General features: G+C 38.6%; 1 protein-coding gene across 5 annotated transcripts in view; it reads left to right on the top strand.

Moving 5' to 3' along the window:
- The first annotated feature begins 242 nt into the window (after positions 1-242).
- Positions 243-16761, top strand: part of B4GALT4 (beta-1,4-galactosyltransferase 4) — a 37939-nt gene continuing 21420 nt past the window's right edge. The window contains exons 1-5 of one of the 5 annotated variants that reach the window (XM_039327247.1): positions 243-440; positions 866-1187; positions 5475-5638; positions 11691-12152; positions 15153-15385. In XM_039327247.1, coding sequence (XP_039183181.1) covers positions 11882-12152; positions 15153-15385 — 504 coding nt within the window. In that variant the 5' untranslated portion in view covers positions 243-440; positions 866-1187; positions 5475-5638; positions 11691-11881. Of the gene's footprint in view, positions 1188-1358; positions 1510-3429; positions 3478-5474; positions 5639-11690; positions 12153-15152; positions 15386-16761 lie in introns of those variants that run through there. The other 4 variants (XM_039327249.1, XM_039327248.1, XM_039327246.1 and 1 more) reach the window with 4 other exon arrangements.

Raw genomic sequence — 16761 nt, 5'->3', positions numbered from 1 at the left:
GCAGATGTAAACCATTCAGGAAGGTTGAAGCTAGAAGATTAAGAAGACAAAGACATCAAAAATCAACATACCCCACCCAAACTAGGATTAACCCACAGATGCCAAAGGGATACAGGTCAAAATACATGACACAAAACTTCAAACAGGAACAGGAAACAACCTCAACAGCCCCAGAGGATATAAAAACCCACTCCCTACATGTACACTCTCTCTTTTTCTTCCAGAGCCATCTTTCTGTCTGGCTCTCCTCTTCAATAAACTGCAACCTTCTTTCTAAAGCAGTCACCATGTTGTTTATTCCCAGCTTGGACTGAACCATGATGAAGATTTTTCCTTCAACAACAGCATGCCAGGCAGACTGTGACACAAAAATTTATTAGAATATAAAGGATGAGAACATAAATCTGATGGACTAATGAATGGGGAAAGCTCATCTTGACGTAAGTATTCTTCACTACCTGAAAGGATACAACATAGATATCCTTTCTCTATTCTCTGTCATTTCAGAATGAAGGTCACATAATACTAAATTTACATTACAGAGAAACTAATTCTATTTGAATATAAGAAATAAGAAACTTTCTAATTGAACAGTTTGACAGCAGAAGTGATGGGCTTCATGGACTACATTCAGAGGGTAGAGAACTGTCTAATGGGGAATGTATGCAAAGAAATTTTGTATCTGCTCCCTGGATTGCAACATTGGGGTTTATATAGTTTTCTGTTTTTAATCCTTATTTTTGTTGTGCTCCACTCAGAGCTGAGTGCTCTGGTGCGGTATACAAATATAATAAATACGATTTGTTCACTGAACAGCAGGTTGTTATTACAGTCCATAAAATTTGTGAGTTTTTAAATTTTCCAGAATTCTTAAATCCAGAACGAGAAATGGAGGAAACAAGTCGGATCAGTCTTTAGGTTTACAATTAAAAATCCATTTGAGAAGCGGTTTGAGGACTGAGTGAAACACAAAACAGCAATTTGAGATATGCAACAATCCCCCGCCCCGCGCAACATTTAATTTTCGAACTCTATTTCACTCTTAATTACCACGACGAGAGCCTCATCGGCCTCAGGTGGCGCTTTTCTATGATTACGACCTTACGCCAAGAAATAACGGGACGGCGGAGGCTTTCGAACGAGCGATTCTGAATACAGCATGGAAAGCGAGTATTTCACGAATGAAGGTAATGATAATTTCTTAATGATAATTAAGGCACAGGTAATTTTCATGTCATGCTGCGAAGAACGCTGAGGACGGAAAGAGACACGTCGACCAAAAAGCGGTGGGCTGGAGAGAGTTATCTGTTGCCAGGCCCCGTTTCTAGGCAACTACAGCGGCGGGACCAAGAACCGTGACGCTCTACTTGCAGGGAAGAACCTCTCTGGTTGTTAAAAGTGGCCGATCTGCCTTCCTCTCCGTGGTTGGTGGGGCGTTTGGTTGACAACCCGGGGCTTAGGAGGGGGTGATGAAACTGGAAGGAGCGCTTGAGCCAGTAACGCATAAGCGTGAGTACGGAGCAGGCAAGGGAGGAGGAGGAGGAGGAGGAATACTTGGTTTTGGGAGCTTAGCACTTAATTCGGTTTCTTGGAGCCGTGGAGACTTTGCAAGAAATATCGTGTTTTAATGGGATGTTAGGAATGTTGCTTAAGAGAGGAATCCTCAGTTGGAATAGAATAGAGTAGTATACTTTATCTGGCCAAGTGTGATTAGACACAAAGAATTTGTCTCTGGTGCAGAAGCTCTCAGTGTACATGCAAAACAACAGAATTATCGTCATCATCCCAATAAGAGGGGTAGTAAATAAGATAAGGATAGATTGTAATACTACAGCCATACTACATGGGTAAATATACATAGGCATTGGATAAATATAAAGAGAATCGACTACAGCTGCAGCTTTTGGTCCGTTTTTTTCCGGAGTAAACCTTATTCAATTAAAAGGGACAGCGGAATAGTCATGCATGAGGTCGTATCGCAAAGCTACACCTCATGCTTCTCTTTGTGGGAAGGCTACTGAACAGATGCCCTTATTCCTGAATTTGAATACGCTGAAATCAATTTCAGGCATGTTGATCTAGAAGCGAATTCTCTGAGAGAGGTGGAATTTAGTTCTGAGCACAGAACTAGAGTATAAAGTTTTGTTGTTTTTAGATAGGATGTGTGAGCAGTGCCAGGCAAAAGGAACAAATACCACTCCCCACCCCACTACATTTCATCAACTCATTCTGTGAGCTATTACCAGATAATTAAGTGCCAATTTTAAATGCCCAATTTAAGAGGGGACTATGTTATGTTGTTTAATTTTGTAATGGTTATCACATTAGTTCCCAATAAAACAAAATGGGAGTAGGGTTGTGCAATCCTTTTAGTATTGCACAAAATAAAATTTACTTTCGCTATTCTCTAGTCCAAATTCTGTGGAAGCACTTTCTGAGTTCTGGCTCAATTAATTTTCAGTCTGACCTAAGGGAGAAATGATGAAATACATATAGAATAAGTCATATTAAATACACTGAATTTAATTTTAAAAACATGTTTAAATTGAACAAAGGAACATTTATTTTTACTTTTCATTGGCTCTTAACTTCTGGCCTGCTGTTCTTTTTGGAAAGGACTCCTGGTTTGAAAAAGTTGCAGTCTCCTAGTTGAAATTACTGAAGAGGAAGTAATCTTTCAGATAGTAGCAATATAATCAGGAGATTTGAATTTCTGAATGGTAATATTTATGCACAAATCAAATTAAATAAGAACTTTATTCGACTCTTAATTTCTCTGTCAACAAACCTTATAACAGAAAGATTCTTGGGCTGTATTTTTTAAATCTGTGTCACAGTCTATAAATGGAACAGTGACAGATAAATCTAGGAAGAATTGGAGGATAGGGGAAAAGTCTATATAAAACTTTAATACAAATAATTATGATTTCTTTAACTGCTCAAGTAAATTTCAGCCAGATAGAGATATGTATATGTTTTCTAGTTAACTAAAATTTAATTGGTTTATTCTACAAATAAGTTGGGATGGAAATCCAGCTTCTGTTTTATTTACTTACAGTTTTTACTGTTTAGTTTCAGGACAGTTTGAGATTTTTGTTTTAATATTATGTGCTGTTTTGAGAGCATTTCTTTTTTTAAACAAAAATTGCACTCTGAATGTTTTCCACCATCTTTATTTTTAAAGATATAACTGAATTCTTGAAGTATGTTTAATATGCAAATTCTGCTATAAAGGATCCTTTCTGTCCTCATGGGATCTCTCTATACTTCCAGCTATTTCTGCTTTATTTTTAGTACAACTGTGCCCGCTTTTCTGACATATTTAAAATGTGAGTAAGCTTGACCCAGGGAAGTTGCTTTACTGTACCTTTCAGACAATTATGCTTAATTAGGCCTGTAATAATGTTCCAACCTGTTTAATATTAACAGAACAAGCTTGCTCCTTAAGGACCTTCCTTAAGCTTCCTTTAGTTTAAAGTGAGTACTGTATTTACTTACGATGTCTTACCAATTATGTTGTTGCTGCAGGCACACTTCACATTTAGGAGGAGTTGGGATTCTGTCTGTTGCCTTTTACAGGTAGTCCTTGACATACAACCAAAAATTGCTAAGCAAGACAGTTGTTTAGTGAATTTTGCCCCATTTTATGACCTTTCTTGCCACAGTTAAATGAATCACTGCAGTTGGTAAGATAGTAACATGTTTGTTAAGTGAATCTGACTTCCCCATTGATTTTGCTCATCAAAAGGTCCCAGATGACTCTGGGACACTGCAACCATCAGAAATACATGCCAAGCATCCAAATTTTGATCGTGTGACCATGGGGATTCTACAATGGTTGTAAATGTGAAAAAAAATCTTAAGAGAGTGCTGTCACCCTTGAATTCAAACATGAGGTATAGGTCACTTTTCTTGGTGCCATTGTAACATCGAACAGTCACTAAACAAATGGTTTAGTGCATTAAATTGTTCCATTTAGTGGGAGAGACTGTTTTGGATAATACACACCTACATAGAAACTTGCTAGTTTGTCCTAAAATATGCATGCATGTCCTAAAATGTGCATAAAATATGCAGAACTAAAATAATTGTGTTCCACACAACATTGTTTTGAGATAGGGCAAGTTGAAAAAAAGAAAATGGTATAACTGGTAGTGGTACAGCGATGGGTATGAGAAATAGGGAAAGGGAAGGTCTAAGAACAGTGAAGATGTGGGAGAATGCTGTCACCCTTGAATTCGAAGATGGCATATTCAACTAGCCCATCTTTCCCTTGCCTGATATTTGGGTGTACCAATTGGATATTTCTATCTACCAGTAAGACTTCTCAGGAATATATGCCAGGATAATCAAAATAATTCTGAGTATCAGCCCTCAGAAACCTAAAAAAAGACCAGACCATCATGATCCTACCCACAGACAAAGGCCAAACCATGGTTATTATGGACAGCACAATATTTACAAAAGCAAAAGAAATACTAGAAGACAAACTTACATTTCTGCAAATACTAACAGAACTCAAAAACTAGAAGAGCGGTGACATCAGTAAGAAAAGCCAAGTTACCCATCCTCCCACACTTCTACGGATGCCCCAAAATACACAAACCTGACATACCTCTCAGTCCAATCATATCATTACAGGGGACCCCTAAATAAAACATTGCAAAAGAATTAATAACAAGGCTCATGAGAGGAAGCAAACACTCCATCAACTCTCCACTACGGTGCCTTCAAACAGAGTTGTAACTATATTTGAGGATAAAATCATGGCTTCATCTGATGTTCACATCCATAGATCCGGAATTTGCCAAAGAATCTCCACAGCACATCTGACTTAACCAAATACACAAAGATTGAAACATCCAGGATTATGGATCTCATAAACTTCTGCCTAACCACATACTTCCAATTTGATGTACAAATTAAAAGTACACCTATGGAATCACCCTTTTTAGGAGCTATAGTAGAGAGGTCATCATGCAATGTCTAGAAGCCATAACACAATTGTGGCAGGAAAGGCCATAAAATGGGACAAAACTCACTTAACTAATGTCTCACATAGCAACAGAAAGATTGGACTCAATTGTGGTTGTAAGTCAAGGACTACCTGTGTTGGAACTCTGAATTGCCTGGAACAGTTTCACTGAAATGTGAAGCCATAATCTACTTAAAACTTTTTCCATTACCAGTCTCTTTGTTTGTTTTTCTGGAATGCAGTATCACAAACCTTACAGTTTTGGCAAATTGGTTCTGCCAAACATAGCACCATCACAGCTCCAGAAATTTTATTTTTTTTAATTTATATTTCTTTGCTTCTTGCTTTCTCTGTTTCCCTTATGTAATTTCTTTTTATCTCTTGATAGCAAGGATAGTATAAGGAGGTAAGGATGTGAAGGAAATGGAAAACAGGGGAAGCAAAGAGGGCATGCCTTTTAACACAAGAAAACAAAACTATTGCTTTCTTTTTTCTTTAGGGATTCCTGCATTTTTTAACAAACTTACTCCTGAATCTGTGAAACTCAACAGACAAGCCTTTGTGGTGTGAGATTTTGTGATTTAAAACTTCGCTGGCACAGGAAAATTATTTTAGCTGCTATTAAAAAAAAAACTTCATTAAAAGAGTGAGTGGCAAGACCAGGTAAGTCTTTTCCTTCCTCTTGGCTCAAACAAGATAATGGAAGCAAGTTACATCCTTGATCTGAATTCAGATTGAGGCAGGATAAATGGAAGTTTGCTTGAATTTCCTATGACTATTTTTTCAGACCCACACTGGCTTTTTTGACATTTTCAGCTAATCTCTCTCTAAATATACCAACTCTGTTCATTTTGCTTGTGGCATAAAATAACCTTCCCTGCTGAAAGATTAAGTCTTCATTCTCCATAATTTCCAGTTGGTGGTTCCTGTTACAGTTGCACTGTCACTTGATATGTATTGAATATACTGTGCAGCCTGTGCTGCTCCAGTGTTTTTGATAATCAGTTGAAACGATCTCAATGCCACTCCTAACACTAACTGTGCTTTCTTCTAGAAGAAGAAACTTCTGGTTGATGATGGCAAAAAAACCCAGGAATCTGGTAGCGACCTTTCCAACAAATAGATTTTTTTTATATTAATGAAGTTTGTCGGAAAAGTTATTATGAGTTTCCTGATTTTTTGGGATGTCCTATGATAGGTTTCAGGAGACCGAGATGACCTTGGCAGAAGCAGTTAAGGTGTTCTGAATGTTGAGAAATAAATAGCTACTTCAGAGAATATCTACTCTAAAAAAAATTCTTCCAGTTTATCTTGTATTAAGTGTCAATGAAGGCTTATGTTATGAAGCCAGTACAGATCCTTGCTTTTTTCTGTTATGTTTCTCAGCATGAGCATGTGTGTGCATGCACACCCAGACACACAAACACATTATGGTCAGAATGCTGAGAAATTTCTTAATTACTTGCATTGCAAAATTGATTTCTCTTAATGCTGATCCAGCACTATGCTGCAGCTTTCTCACTCTAAGGCTTATTTAACTTGATTGTGAAATGAACTAATTTCATTTCCCTAAATTAAATTAATGTTATTTATAGTCAAAAATAAATTCTTAGTTACACATTGCACATAGTCAGGAAGATAATCACAAGGAAATGAAAGAACAATTAATTGTCATGAACAATTAAACTAAATTAAATAATCTTTAACATAAATTAATGATTATTTAGATTGTCATTATAGCTGATATGTTCAAAGCTGATGTACTCTCACTGTTTTACCATGAAATCTAAGGTTCTTATATCTTGAACTTTGCACATTTTACATTTCCCTGGAAAAATGTGTAGTTGTTTAAATACCTGTCAACCTTCAAAAGATATTTATTATACAAACTGGAACAGCTTTCCCCCACTTGATATTTTTTTTTTTTTAGTAATATTGACTATACTGATTTGTAATATAGGAAGTGAAGCTCAACAAATGTAGAGGCCAGTAACCCAAACAGTCACTAGAACTTGTGTTACTACATATTCAGCAGCTTTTGAAATTGATGATGAGCATTTGAGAAACAAACTTGAGCACCTCTATTTATAAGCAGAAACCCTGCAAACTCAGCATTTTTGATTTCTTAGACTTCAACTGAGCCAGTGTGTCTATGTAGTTAATTAAGTTTTGTGCTTTCCCATATTTTTCAGTTGCACATATGGTAATTCTGAAGTAACTTCTTTTTTTCAACTTGAGGGGTCCTCGGTGCTCTCTGAGCTCAGTTGTTTTCTAAATTTAGACGTTTCATTACCCAAACTAAGTAACATCATCAGTACTAGTAAGGAATGGGAATTGCTCTCAGTTTATATTCTAATGGCTTGCCCTGTCAGTATTGGTGGGGGTGGTCACTTAGAGATTCTTTGGTTGTGTTGTTTACTGTTGATTTGTTTAGCAATTTCTTGATTGGGGTATTGTTTACTTGATTGTTGGTCTGATGTTAATCATGGAGTTAATCTATACTGATCTGGTTGCTGATTGTTGGTGGAGAGGTGCTTTAGTCTTTTTGTTCTCTTTTTGTTGATTGTCTGTTTAGCATAAACTATAGATATTGTTTATGTTTAGGTGACTACTGATGGCTAATTTGTCAAAGTGCCAGGCTTCTAGAAATTCCCTGGCATTTTTGGACTTGGCTTGATCTAGGATGGTCACATTTTCCCAATTAAAACTATGGTGAAATCTGTCTATATATTGTGAAATTAAAGAATTTTCATCGTGTCTTCTGACTGCTCAAAGAATCTCTAAGGCCATCCCCACCAACATTGACAGGCAAGCCATTAGTATATAAACTTGACAGCAAACTGCACTCCTTACTAGCACTGATGATGTCACCTAGTTTGGGTAACAAAATGTCTGCAAGAAAACAAGCAAGCTCAAAGAGTACCAAGGATTCCTTATGTCAACCCTGAGCTACGAATATTCTCCTTTATTCTATTTATTTCTATTTATCTGCTGTTAAAGAGATGCTTGGACCACTAATAGCATAGCTTCATTCCTCAAAGCTCTAGAGTTTTCCTATCTAAATTGTCATTAAAGTTATAGTATGCGTGCCTCTGGCTTGGCACCTTCTTGATACTGTACCGTCTTGTTCCTGAAACCAAGCTGTGAAATTAGAAGTTGCAAGCCATTCACTTTTTTTTATTATCATTAAAAAATTTTGCAATTTTACAATAAAATCTCTCTCCCACTGCCTCCCTACCCTCCCAGAAACCCTCCGTCTTCCCAGAGCTGAATACAGGGTTAACTAGAACTAAAAATACAAAACATTTAAACTTAAAAACCTCAAACAAATATTACATTAAAAAAAATTTTTTTAAGTACTTTAAGTCCAATATATATATATATAATAAAAAATACTTATTATCTTAAACTTTAAACATAAATTATTCAAAAGCTAAATAATATCTTTTAATATCATACTTATACTGTATAAAGTTTATCCATCTTTTCCACACCAAAAGATATTTCTCTTGCGATTGATCTTTCAAATAAGCTGAAGTTTTTGCCATTTCAGATAAGTAAGAAACTTTAAAAAAACCATTCCTCCAAAGTAAGCAAAAATTCCTTCTTCCAATATTGTCCTATCAACAACCTTGCCACTGTGATTAAATTTAACATTAAAATAATTTCTTTATCATCACAATCAACAATAATACCTAACAAAAACAATTGTGGAGTGAATTTTATCCTTCTATTAAATTTTTTTTGAATATTCCACCATATCTTTATCCAAAAAGCTTTTATACTTTTACATGACCACCAAATATGATAATACGTTGCATCCAGACAACCACATCTCCAACATTTAGGTTGCAAATTTGAATACATACGAGACATCTTTTGTGGATCAAGGTGCCATCTATAAAACATTTTATAAAAAATTTCCCGTAAATTTTGAGCTTGCGTAAATTTAACATTTCTCACCCAAATTATCTCCCATGTTTCTCAAGCCATTCACTTTTTGTATGTGGCTTTAATAAGCCCATTTCTGCCCCTTCAGTATTGCATTTCTCTGACTATCCTGTTGGTAAAGGATGGAGCAATACCTGCATGAATCACCAATTGTTATTGAAAAGAGAAGCAAAAGTTATGTTACTTGATCATCCTGGGATAATGTCCACATAGGTAGCTCATGTTTAATAACCCTAATTGGAACCGGAATTTCCATTGCTAAATAGTTATTATATGAAACCATATGACTGTACCACTTAGCGACAAGAGTTTTCTAGTCCTGGTTGTGGTCGTCGGGCCAGAACCTCATACTTCTCCTACCCTCTGTTTGTTGCCTCCACTTCAACTCCCTCCACTCACAACCCCCTGCCATCTCTGTCTTTTTTGGCCACCCTGAACATTGCCCTGTGCACTTCCGCTGCCCTTATCACTCTCTGCGGTCCCACAGTTGACCTTTGCTATCTTCTTCCTCTTGCTGCTGATGAGGTGTGCCCAGCTGGTCTTATATTAGGCAACTGCTGACCATACTATTTGCCCTGCACGGTCATAACTTTGTGTGGTCATGAACAAATGGTCATTAGGTGAGAATTACCTATATTGCAAATCCATGCCAATTTTTAGATCTTGGAAAACTAGAGTGAGTTAATGTAGTTTTATTTTTAAATATACATTAAAACAGGAATCTGATTCATATGTACTGCATCACAATGTATCAACCACTTTCACTTTTATATGTAGAAAGCACTGATGATACCTGCTGTTTTAAAGCTTCAGAATTGCTTTAAGGAAATATGATGAAAGCGTTGAGGCTTTGGTTCACAGATCCTTTGCTTCAGTTTGGCAGAATATAGCAATTTGGCTGTGATTATAGAGGTGGTAGTAACTTGAAGAGTTGTCCATAAACCAAGGTACTTGAAATTAAAAACTAGTGTTTTTGAACAGGAACCCAGTAAATAATATTTTGAAATTATCTCTGTTTTGTGTATCAGTTAAAATATCTATTTTCAGCTGAAGATATTGTTCTGTATTGTCTATGAATCTGAATTTTCTGATCATGCAATCTACAGATCGTTTTATTGTAAAATATAGGAACATTGGAAGCTTTTTAAATTTGAAATCTGGATACGTAACAATAGGGCTAAGTGCATAGGGTGAAAGTTTAGAAAACTCAGTACTCATTTTCCAGAAGTCCTCTGTACATATCCTAGATCAGACATGTTAAACACAAGGCCCGGGAGCCGGATGCAGCCCACGAAGTGGTTTCATGTGGCCCGCGAAGCCATCCTGGAAACAGTGAGGGAACGGCCCCTACTGCCTTGGCCCTAGCCCAGGCCGACCGGGAGCCAATGTACAATTTTGTGGTGGCCATCTATGCTGAAACGCATTCAATCTTAGCTCCACAAGGCCGTCTGGAAACAGCGAGGAACCAGCCCCTGCTGTGTTAGCCTTGCCCCCTGGGTGCACGCTGGGCAGGTGTCACCCTTTGTGAGAAATGAAGAAATGGACCATGCCTTGGCCCTTGCCCTGGTCCCACCCCCTTCTGCCAGAGACTCTCAGATCTGTCCCACTCCTGCCCAGGCCCTCACAGGCACCCTTGACGCGAACAATGTAGAGCTGGCCATGCCCACCCAGTAGGCCACACCTACTCCATCCACGCCCACCCAGTAGGCCCCCCCCAGCTACATCCACCCGCCCCCCCCCAAGGGCAATTGCAATGCTGATGAGGCCCTCAATGAAATTGAGTTTGACACCCCTGTCCTAGATGCATATCCTGCCATAGTGGATGGCTGGAGAGTCCTTAATGCTGTCGCTTATTTCAAGAATGAATGGCAATTCTCAGTGCATCACTTACCTTCAAGGAAACATCTTATCTGATATTCTCCCTGTTACTACAGGTGTGGCAGAGATACAGGATTTTCATATGCTGAATTATTTTCTGACACATTAAAAGAAAAAACAGGGAGAAAATTTTATAATGCCACTTCATTATTGACTTTATTTTTAAAAAGAAAGAAGAAGATAGAATCCCTTTTTAGATAGTCACATGCATTTTGCATTCAATGGCAAAAGGGAAATAAAATATAGAATTGTTCAGATTACAGATTGCATCTCAAAAAGTTGCTCCTTCAAAAAATATAAAGGAAAATATAAAGTTTGCAAACCATAGGAGTTGGTCTGCTTCTATTTAGAAGCAATTGGGCCATAAAACTTCAAGTTATAAAAACAAGGAGTTATTGACGAAACATAGAACCAATAAATTACAGAGACAAAATGCTAGAATTAAACACATACACAGTCAAAAACAATTAGTTTTATTCAATATTTTGAATAAAGAATCTGCATACTTTTCTTTTTCCCCATCTTCTTGTAAATTTAATCTTTTATGAGTGACTCAGGAATGCTGTACTGTACCTATGAACCAAGAAAATTTAGAATTTGTTGCGTTATAGAATAAGAAATGACATTCTTTTATTGTAGTTCAGGTATTTCACCAATCTTTTGCCTTCTGAACACCCTTTGGATATGTGAACTTTAATTCCTTGAATTCTTAGCAATTGTGTTGCTGGATTATAGGAGTTAAAGTCCATACATCTGAGAGGTATCTGCATAGCAGAAGATGTTATTACATTTTGCACCCATTTCTGCTCTTAATTTTGTGTGGGGCTGACTCCAGAGCTTATTGCATAATAATATATTTTTTTTACTTCTGTCTCATTCTGTACAGGTTGTTCCATTTGAAGTACTTTCCACTGCTCATTTGGTTAGAAACTTATGAGTTCAAAAGCCAGAGGAAATTTGACAGAATGCAACATCATATAACATCTTTCTTTCATTTGATTTTCCTCCTTTCCTGCACTGTGGCAGGACTTCATCAAGAACAGTAACAGAAGAGAAGCTTCTAATTTATGAAGGGTCATGGGCTTTTGGTCTGCCAGCTTTCATCTCTCCTACAGACTCAAGCTATTGATGCTCATTACCCTCTGCGTCTTATTGATACGCTGGGCTACCTCCACTTACCTGGTGGATACTTTACATGAAACTCAAGCAGCAAAGGGCATGGTTGGAAGTTTTAGGAAGCCAACCATTATTAAGGAAGAACAAAAGGAGAATTCAGAGATGAAGGCCTTGCTTACTGAGAAACTACCCACAGCAAGCCCCCTCTGTCCCTCTGTGTCTCCCTATCTGCGTAAGTCAATTCACATTTTATTCTTTCTGGAAAAAAAGGAGGAGTTAAGGCCTTGAGATTAAAAAAAAAATCTTCAAGTTTAGTCTTTACCAGTATGATGAAAATGCTAAAAGCCCAAAATGTTCTTTTGAACATGTTAGTCATCTTCCGTCTGCTAGTAATATATTCTTGTGTCCAATGGAAAGTCTCTTAAGCCGAGATGGGCAATTTTCTCAAGGGGCCACAAGAAAAATTGGGGCTGTGGTGGAGGGCCACCATTGCCCCCCCCTGCTGTCACCTCCTCATCCTACACTGCCATCTTTGCCACCACACTGATGCCTCCCCCGATGCTCCCTCTCAAAACTGCCAATGCTATGTCCCCCAATGCCACCAACACAGCTGGTTACACCAGGTCCGCCAATGGGCCAGGTGTGGCCCATGGATTGTAAAACACCCAGGTCTGTTCTTAAGGATTATTTAAATACTTGGCTCATATAGCAAAGCTGCTATTGTTGGATCTTAAATTCCATAATTAATGTGACTCAAGACTTTTTAATATCTGTGTTGCTTCCTGTAAAATGTCAGTGAATTCCAAAATTTCTTACATGATCTAAACATATTTTTTTAAAAAATATTTATTTGTATTTATTAGCTCCCAAATGGACATCCCTCATAATATTATCAAAGAATCCCCATTGATGGGATTTGCCCATCAAAAAGCAATTACTAATCTAATTTAACAATGTATGGATATAGCTTTAATGAAAAATTCTAAACTTCACATATTCTGTTCTGCAGTTTTTTCTTTTGGATTTGAATTATAAAATGCTAGTTGGAATTAAATTTGTGCCCTATTTTAAGTATAATAGTAGGAATTAAGAAGCAAAAGCCCCAAGAACATAGGGATGGAACATCATATTGTAGCTATTTATTTATTTAGCAGTGCTTCCTCAGTCCTGAAAGATTCAGGGCAATGAACCAGAAAGCATATTGACATAAGTACAGCAACAATGAAAACAGTACAGTTCAATCATAAAAATGTCTGTGAATGACATTCATAACCTTTAAAAAAATCCAGATTTAAAAGCTAGTGAAATGCAAGAAGGAACAGGGCCAAATGCACCTCTGGGGGAATCATTTACCAAAGTATGTGGCAGTACATGGAGAAAGCCTGTTAGTCTGTTACCTTGCACCTTTTACATTCTTACACTTGTCTGACTGCTATACTTTTGCTCCTTGACTCACATAAACTGTGTTTCAGCAGCCAAGTCAAATGATGATCATTATATGAGTTACTATTGCCAGAACATTGTTGGCCAGCTGGAGTTTTAATTGACCCACTATCTGAATCTAAACAAAGTCCTCCCTGGTCCATGTTCTGCTTGATTGGGGAGCCTGTGGTTAGTTTCCATTTATAGCTTATCTTTATTCAAAGACCCTAAAATCCTGTGCATAAATCTCTTCTAATTTATCCTCTCAAAAACAACCCTGTGAGTTCACTGAGTGGAAATGGCTCAAAGTCAATGTGCTTTATGGTCAAATGGGAAGATGAAACCCCATCTTCCTGGTCTAAGTCAGGTACCTTAACCATTGTAGGACATTCACTCTTAAAAGACTGCATTGGGCAAGATATTGCATGAAGAACATTGAAGTTTAGTGCAATTGGTTAACCTAGACCAGACATGTCAAACACAAGGCCCGGGGGCCCATGCGGCCCGCGAAGTGATTTCATATGGCCTGCAAAGCCATCCTGGAAACAATGAGGGAACGGCCCCTGCTGCCTTGGCCCTGGCCCAGGCCAGCTGGGAACCAATGTACAATTTTGTGGTGGCCATCTTGGCACTTGCCCCAGTGGACCATGCCTTTGCACATGCCCTGGTCCCACCTCCTTCTGCCAGAGACCCTCAGATCTGTCCCACTCCTGCCCAGGCCTCCATAGGCACCCTTGACGCGAATGATGTAGAACTGACCATGCCCACCCAGTAGGCCACACCCACTCCATCCACACCCACCCAGTAGGCTGCACCTATTCTGGCCATACCTACCCGCCCCCCCCCAGGATAACCACAATGCTAATGCGGCCTTCAGTGAAATTGAATTTGACACCCCTGACCTAGACAATGATGTTTGTTAAATTCAACAATTATGGTTTGCAAACCACGTTTTATATTTTTAGCACTATCCATTAACCGGGGTGTTATGATTTGCTCAACATGCTGTGCTCCAAAGAAAGTCAAGTTCTAGCAAAAATGTAAAACCAATCATTACTACCCCATTCTGTCCTCAGCAAAAGTATGGGTAGCTTACCAGAAGTATCAATTGTTTACGTGGTATTTACTGTAATGGAGCTGAATTTCAAAACTGGAAACTGTAAACCTCCTCTTTACCCTTTTTATGATTCTATAACAGTAGGAGCTGATCAACAGTGTGACAGACTACCTTTCCTTCAGAGGAGGAGCTTAAACAGAGATTGGATAGCCATTTATGTGATAGTAATATTGGGCAAAGTATCAGACTAGAAGATCTCCATCCCTTCCCCACCCCTTAAAGTCTGTGATTCTATCATCCCCCAGTCACTTCCAGGGGCTCTGAAGTCTTACTATAGTGCAGTGGTTCTCAAACTTTTTAATGTCATGATCCCCAATTGGTCGTAAGTCGAGGACTAAACCAGTTGTAAGTCGAGGACTAAACCGGTTGTAAGTCGAGGACTACCCAACCAGTCGTAGGTCGAGGACTTTCCCTGCCCGGGAGCGCCGCACATGTGTGGTGCCGCCCCCTGTGCCGGCTGAGGTGTAGCTGGCAAGCGGCAGAGATGGAGCAGGCTGACCACCGGCTGGGCCACCAGCTGGCCCAGCCCAAGGGAGGTAAGGCACCCGCTGGAAAAGGGGAAAAAATGGCGGACAGCCTTGCTTGGCGACCCCCGTGAAATGGTCGATCGACCCCAAATGGGGTCGCGACCCATAGGTTGAGAACCGCTGCTATAGTGAGAGTTGCGAACATAAGGCTTGCCTTTTCCTATAGGAGGCCCCAGCAAGCTCACGTTCAAAACATCTCTTACTCTGGAAGAACTGCGAAAACAGAATCCTTTGGTAGCCAAGGGGCGCCATAGGCCAAAAGATTGCACGGCTCAGCAACGGGTGGCTATATTGATTCCACACCGCAATCGAGAGAAGCATCTGCTGTACCTGTTGGAGAATCTTCATCCGTTCTTGCAGAGGCAGCAGCTGGATTATGGCCTTTATGTCATCCACCAGGTGAGTCCATGTAGAATGAGAAAAGCAAAAGCCTCCCTCAAACCTAGTAACTTCTGGTGACTTCATGGATATGTCCAGGCAGTTTGTTTGGCAACAATATGGAAATGGTTTGCATTCTTTGTTGATGGATTTTTAAAATGTAATTTAATTTTTTATTGTTTGACTTTCCAGACCAGTGGTTCTCAACCTGTGGGTCGGGATCCCATTTGGGGTCGAACAACCATTCCACGGGGGTCACCAAACAACGCAGTCCGCCATTTTTTTCCCCTTTTCCTTAGCTGTGCTACTCCCTTTTATTCTATTGGCTTTTGAAAGCCAATAGAATAGACTCTCTTGAATAGAGTCTAATTCTATTGGCTTTCAAAAGTCAATAGGAATTGTCCAGGCTGTCTCTGCCCTGCTGAACCCGCCAAAAGTCCCATTTTGCAAACGGTGCTGCACCAGTTGAGTAGTCCTCAACTTACGACCAGTTGAGTAGTCCTCGACTTACGACCGGTTGGGGGTCGCAGCATTAAAAAGGTTGAGAACCATTGTTCCAGACTAATCTGAGGTTATTTTCTGATGGTCTCCCATCCAATATTAACTAGGCCTGACCCGGTTTGTTCAACCAAGAACTGAATGCTACTAATGCCCTGAAATACCTTTTGGTGCCCTTTGCTTATTGTTTTTAATTGTGTAATTTTTTTCAGAAATATATTACTTCAGGGAAGGCAAATATTATTTCTATAGCTCCATTTACAAAACCAATCCAGGGTATTAGCAGTCCTGAGATGTCTTTCTACGTGTGAATATTAAGGAGTTTATTTTGTTTTTTGCTGCAAGAGCTTAAAGCAGATTGAACACATTAAACAGAGTAGGTGGCAAATTAAGTTCATGCACCATTGGTAGAGTATTATTGTTTTCTAAATTGCAAGTCCTGAAATATATATTGTCTTCATTGCCTGTTTGCCCCCTGCTCATGGTTTGGTGTCTGACTTCTTTTCTTATAGTTATCACTTCTTGCACAAACATTTTTTAAAGACTGAGACTTTTTTCTTCTTGAATAAAAGTTCTCGGCCTTTAATTCTATGAAAGCAAAAGCATTGCAGCACAAGAAGCAATAAAGCTGTATATGAATTAATTAATGTATTTATGGCCAATGTTTTGCTGTTGGAGGACTTTTATCTCTTATTAATAAAGAGCTGTTAGTTCAATTTCAAAAATACTAAAGTAAAACCCAAAATTAGAACATCCAATTTGTCACCACCATATATGGCTTGCTAAAAACAAACCCTTTCTTACCATACAGCAAGAAACAAATAAATTGGATATCAATTTATTTGTCCCCTAGACTTGCAAAAATAACTCTTCACATTGGATGGCATAAAAGTATAATA

This window comes from Crotalus tigris, unplaced genomic scaffold (genome assembly GCF_016545835.1).
Source record: "Crotalus tigris isolate CLP2741 ecotype Arizona unplaced genomic scaffold, ASM1654583v1 scf7180000024359.8030256, whole genome shotgun sequence".
In the NCBI taxonomy this organism is placed as follows: Eukaryota; Metazoa; Chordata; class Lepidosauria; order Squamata; family Viperidae; genus Crotalus; species Crotalus tigris.
Note: the sequence above shows the minus strand (reverse complement) of the source record. Positions and strands in the feature narration are given on the sequence as shown.